This window comes from Toxorhynchites rutilus, chromosome 2, assembly GCF_029784135.1.
Source record: "Toxorhynchites rutilus septentrionalis strain SRP chromosome 2, ASM2978413v1, whole genome shotgun sequence".
NCBI lineage: Eukaryota > Metazoa > Arthropoda > Insecta > Diptera > Culicidae > Toxorhynchites > Toxorhynchites rutilus.
The window spans coordinates 264,895,270-264,901,269 of NC_073745.1; the positions used below are offsets into that span (position 1 = coordinate 264,895,270).

The 6,000-nt window shown below is 36.2% G+C and overlaps 1 protein-coding gene across 5 annotated transcripts in view; it reads left to right on the plus strand.

Annotated features, from left to right (window-relative positions):
• LOC129770564 (protein I'm not dead yet-like) overlaps nucleotides 1-940 on the plus strand; it is a 46,079-nt gene extending 45,139 nt beyond the window's left edge. For 3 of the 5 annotated variants that reach the window (XM_055773481.1, XM_055773480.1, XM_055773482.1), the window contains 2 exons: nucleotides 142-422; nucleotides 489-939. In XM_055773481.1, coding sequence (XP_055629456.1) covers nucleotides 142-422; nucleotides 489-773 — 566 coding nt within the window. In that variant the 3' untranslated portion in view covers nucleotides 774-939. Of the gene's footprint in view, nucleotides 1-141; nucleotides 423-488 lie in introns of all 5 variants that reach the window. The other 2 variants (XM_055773485.1, XM_055773483.1) reach the window with 1 other exon arrangement.
• The last annotated feature ends 5,060 nt before the right edge of the window (nucleotides 941-6,000 follow it).

Here is a 6,000-nt window from a genome sequence, read left to right on the forward strand (position 1 = left end):
AGACTGTTAAAATTGCAAAAATATAAATAACATAATTTTCAATATTCCACATCTTGAAAGCAATATTCCACATCTTGAAAGCTACCATAAAAACAAAATCATTTTCACATCTTAAGTAATCGTTGCTTCCATTTTTTCTAGGACCCCTTCCAAAGGAGCCGTCTTCATCACTCGTCACCTGGAAGTACGTGAACCAGAAAGCCCACTGGGGTCTCATATTTCTTCTTGGCGGTGGTTTTGCTCTGGCCGAGGCCGGAAGTGTCTCAGGAATGTCAGCCTTGCTGGGACAATCTCTGTCTGGACTACAGCATCTTCCGCCATTGGCGTTGCTATTCGTCGTGTGTCTAACAGCGCAAGTTCTCACCGAATTTACCTCCAATGTTGCTATCTGCAATATCATTCTTCCCGTGCTGGCGGAAATGGTAATTCGGATAAAACTATTGTTTCGATATAAACATAAATTTCGATGAATCATAATTTTCTTTAAGGCTATTGTAATCAAAACCCATCCGTTGTACCTCATGTTCCCTGCTGCCATGTCCTGCAGCTTCGCGTTTCATCTGCCAGTGGGAACTCCCGCGAACGCAATCGCCGCTGGTATTGCGCATATTCCAACCAAGGATATTGCCGTGGCCGGTATTGGACCAACCGTCATCACACTGCTAGTCATGTGGCTTGGCTTTCCCACGTGGGGATCCATAGTGTATCCTGAGGTTAACTCGTTCCCGGATTGGGCGATAGAGAGCCGCGGCAGCAATGCTTCCCTATACTAATGCGGATACGGATGCAGTTTGTAGGTTAGAGTAGATGGATATTCCTTGTATTTATAGCGATTTAGTTAAGGATCTGCTGAGCAACATATCATTTGGTATTTAATGATGTACAAATTGTAGAAAATACAAAACATTCAGCGAATGGTGTCATACTTTGTTGAGTTGTTAGAATATATATTCTGAAAAAATAGATTTTATGAAAATAATGATATAGTTTATTTTAGATACTATCACTTCCATCTTACAGTATCTTAGGTCTTTATAGTTAATGTGTCTTTTACCGGGAGTAGATAAAAAGTAGGATCAGGCAAAATTGTATCTATTTTCAAAAACGGGCCGCACTCGATTATATTAGGCTGTCAAAAAAGTCCTGCGGTATTTTTTTTTTGAATTTTCATTTGTTCATAAAATTAGTTACAATCATCTGTTTTAAGTCAAATATGCGCCGTTTTGTTCGATGACTTGTTCCCAACGAGATGCCAACTTCATAATATCCCTGTTATAGAAGCTCGCTTCCTTATTGGCAAAAAACTCGGATAGCCAATTTTCACAGGCCTCTTTTGTGGCTAACTTCTGACTACCTAGCTCGTTTGCCATGGACAAAAACAGGTGGTAGTCATCTGGTGCAAGGTCCGGACTATACGGCGGATGCAAAAGAACCTCCCATCCGAGCTCCCGGAGCTTCTGGCGCGTCACCAAAGAAGTGTGTGGCCTGGCGTTGTCCTGATGGAAGACAATGCGGCCTCTGTTTATCAAAGATGGCCTCTTCTTCATGAGTGCTACCTTCAAGCGGTCCAGTTGTTGGCAGTACAGGTCCGAATTGAGCGTTTGGCCATAGGGAAGCAGCTCATAATAGATTATTCCTTGACAATCCCATCAAACACACAGCAGAACCTTCCTGACCGTTAATGAGGGCTTGGCCACCGTCTGAGCCGCTTCAGCGGGCTTCGACCACGACCGTTTGCGCTTCACGTTGTCGTAAGTGACCCACTTTTCATCGCCAGTCACCATCCGCTTCAGAAACGGGTCGATTTTGTTGCGATTCACATGCGTCGATACGGTCAAAGATGTTTTTTTGCGTCAACGTGTGTGGCACCCATACATCGAGCTTCTTTGTGAATCCAAGCTTCTTCAAATGGTTAATAACGGTTTGATGACTTATTCCCAGCTCTTGGCCGATGCTACGGCTGCTACTATGCCGGTCTTTCTCGGCTAATTCAGCGATTTTGTCGCAATTTTCGACGACAGACCTTCCGGAGCGTGGCGCATCTTCGACGACCTCTAAACCAGAACGAAAACGTTGAAACCATCGTTGTGCAGTGGAAATGGAAACTGTATCGGGTCCATAAACTGCACAAATTTTATTGGCAGATTGAGATGCATTTTTGCCTTTGTCATAGTAGTACTGTTGTTATTTGCGACACTATAATTCACGAACGACTTAACCAAACAAAACACTGTCAAGGACTATATTATAGCGCATAAAAATACCTTTCCAACAAGCTATAGTATGACTCGATACAATGAATACAACTAGAACTACGCGCTTACAACGACAGCTAGCGGAAATACCGCAGGACTTTTTTGACAGCCTAATATATAATTCGATTATATACAATTTTAAACTCGATTATATGCAGTTTAATTTTTTTTTATAATATATTTTAAATACGGCTCATTTCAAGAAAAAAAAAGTAATATTCAAAGTTATGGTGAAACATTAATTGGTTATTTTAAAAACAGTGGAGTAAAAATCATGATTTTTGAAGATTTGAATTGAAGGAATTGCTTAAAAGGCGATATTGCAGCAAAATTAAGAAGGATAGAAGTTGAGTGTCGAAGGATGAATTGCAGAGCAGTTGAAGAGCTTTAGTTTGATAGAAACAATCATGTTTACTATACATTTTTGGGTAAAATTAGTAATAACACTTAAAAACCCACTAACTTCCAACTTGGCTTCCAAAATGTTATTGGAATCCCCTTATCGCTTGAGAAGGAATGGATTCCTCCTAGGAATTACACAGCAAAAATAAGACCCCCTTTCCAACAATCGGAAACGACGATCGATTGCGGCATTCGTAAAAAAATAATTTTATAACGCTGCTTTCATGAATGTGATTTCTTCGATATGGTGAAATAATATCCACTACATCGTATCAAACATTTCGTATTCTTCACTATCAAATCCATAATCAATAGCACCCATCGTTATCGAATTATCATCGATAGCTGGATTTTCGCATTCTCCTTTCAGTTCGGTTGCAGAAACGAAATGGAATTGAGAGAGAACAACATAATGCACAGGCCTGTGAGCGTGATCTTCCGCATCTCACATCGTAATGCAATTGAATGAATTTCCGAGTGTGCGCTAGCTTATATACGGATTTATGTGATTTCAATAGCTTGAGGAAGAGGAAGAGGTCTAGATCGTCTGCGAGATATAGTCCAGGTAAAAAAGTGATACATCGGAAATTTCAAAAAAATTTCATAGAGTATTTTTTGATAAGAGTAATAAAGTCGTATTAAAAAAATGGAAAATAGAATTTCTTGAACTAGCAACACTTCAAATCGGGCACCCTTTAGATAGTGTTTAGTTGTCTTTATACTGCTACAATAATTTGAATGTGTTAGAGTACTTTTTAAAATTAAATACGTTATTCATAGGGGTTGATATATAAAAATCTGTGTTTTTGGTCTGAGAAATCTTTTCATTTTAATATTTATCTATTCTTCATTAAATCCAATTTCAATTGATATCTGTATTCAATTTATGAGAAAGCTTATACACTGTAATAAAAATACTCTGCTCAAATGAGGTGTAATGGAAGTTTATGGGAGTAACCTACTTTGGAAAGTCGAAAAAATCTTTTTTTGCATTTTCGGGATGCTCGTACCTTCAGAAATGTTGGATCGAAAAAAAAATTATATCTCATCTCGTTGAAAAGCGACAACAAAAACTATGGGATCACTTCAAGTGAAGTATCATTTTTACGTACGAGTTTAAACGCATTTTTCTCGAACTCATGTTTTTTACGCTGGATAATTCATTTTTACATGTTGGAAAAAATTCTGCCAGATTGATCCACTAGATTCTGAAAAAACCACCAGCAACGAACTGTTTCAGATAGAGCATCAACCCGCCCAGCTACCAACAGTATAATAATCACTATATTGGGGTCCATAAAATAAAAAAAAAACAATACATCACCAAATATACCGCCGATGGGGGTGAAAATGGGTCAAAAAAGGTAGTTTTCGAACATTTTGTTGAATACTTATCGTAAATTATAGTAAAACACACTTCTGATCACGTGGAAATGTTCTCTAATGATGAACACTCGTAATTGTCAAGTAATTGTATAATAATATTAATTATTCACTGAACTACGATTAAATGTAAGTTGACCCAATCTCACCCCTAAGAAGGGGGGGAGTAGTGAATCTTACTTTCTATTAAGAATTATGTTTAGAAATCAATTTCTATATAATTTCAAGATAATTAAACAACATGTTAGTGTCTTGAATGATTATTTGAGTAACGAAAATAGTGTCAATCCATCTAGAAGTATGATGGAAATGTTTATATACAGCCATTACCTGTCAAACCGATATAGTGGTTCTCAGATTTTCGTGCAAAGTGGTAATTTTGTTCTTTATCGCAAAACATTAGACCCGTATTTTTTATCATTTCCATTTTAGGGTTGCACAAAAAATCAATTTTTTCCCATTTTTTCCAAAAATTCCTTTTTTTAAATTCATAACTTTTGAACTACTGTACCGATTCGGATGATCTACATATCAAATTAAATAGGTGACCATTCCCATTTTAGGGTGATCCGAAATTTTTTTCCCTCATTTTTCCAAAAATGATTTTTTTTGAAACTCAACATTCGAACTATTGCACCGTTTCAGATGATCGACATATCAGATTCAAGCCAATAATCTAGTCTTTTCTAGTCCTTTCGAAAAAATATTATACTTACAGAAATTTTGGATTTTGGTCTTGTGATTATTGATTTTTTTTATAGTTTACTTTGTCTCGGAACCAAGGGCGTTATATTTTTTTAAGCTAAGCTAAGCTAAGAGTTTTTTAGATAACATATCCAAAATTTAGAGATGTGTTTTTTGTGTTATTGAGTTATGATTTATCAAAATTAAGCGATGGTCCGAAAAATCATTTTCCTTTTTTTTTTTTTTCCAAAAATGACTTTGTCCAGTCGCATAGGAATATTGAACGAAAACTAAACTGTTAACTTTGCAAAATCACTCGAAAACGGAACCTCTCTGATATTCGTATATGTTATGTAAATATGTTATGTAAAAAATCTCACCATATAAAACATATGGTGACCTTAGTTGCGAAATCATTTAAGCTATGAAAAACAATTACAATCAGTAATTACAGAAACAAAATCTGGGTTTTTTTTCAAGTGTAATGTTTTTTAAACAAAACTGGCTCATTGGCTTTAATTTGATATATCGGTCATCTAAATCGGCTCAGTAGTTCAAAAGTTATGAATTATTGAAAAAGGTCATTTTTGGAGAAAAGGGGTAAAAGTTGATTTTTCGGACCACAATAAAATGGAAATGGCCACCCTGATGAATTTACGATTTCACGATGAGGAATAAAACTACCAATTTCCATGAAAATCTAACAATCACTATATCGGTTTGGCATGGAATTCAATTTAGTGCTTCACCCATTCTCACCCACACTCAGTGTAAATAATACGTTATTTCGAAAATATTGAAATTCGAACGGAAAGAATTTTTTGATCTTCAAAATCATGACTCATCTGGCGAGACTTTAAAGAATCATTCTATCTAATATTTACAATTGTAATAGTTCGGTATAATACTCGGCATGAGATTTTTTCTAAGGTGCTATTTGATGGCTATTTACATATCAAACTTTGTTGAATTATTAAATAATAACTATTTGTACATTTGTGCATTGGAAGTTGTGGAAATATGTCAAATTCTTGTGCGGTTTTTTTTTGCGTGATTTTTTATGCGGTATACCAAAAGAAGCATATTTGACGAAGTTATCATCGATTTATTTATTTTTTCGATGGTTTATATGCATTTCAGTGCGAAAATACCATATTTGCGTTTAAGTTATCCACTTTTTAAATCATTCCATCCCTCCATCAAATGCTTTAAGTTGCGCATGACATGATTTCAAAAGACGCGTCCACATTACGCCAATCGGCCTTGGCCGCCCGGT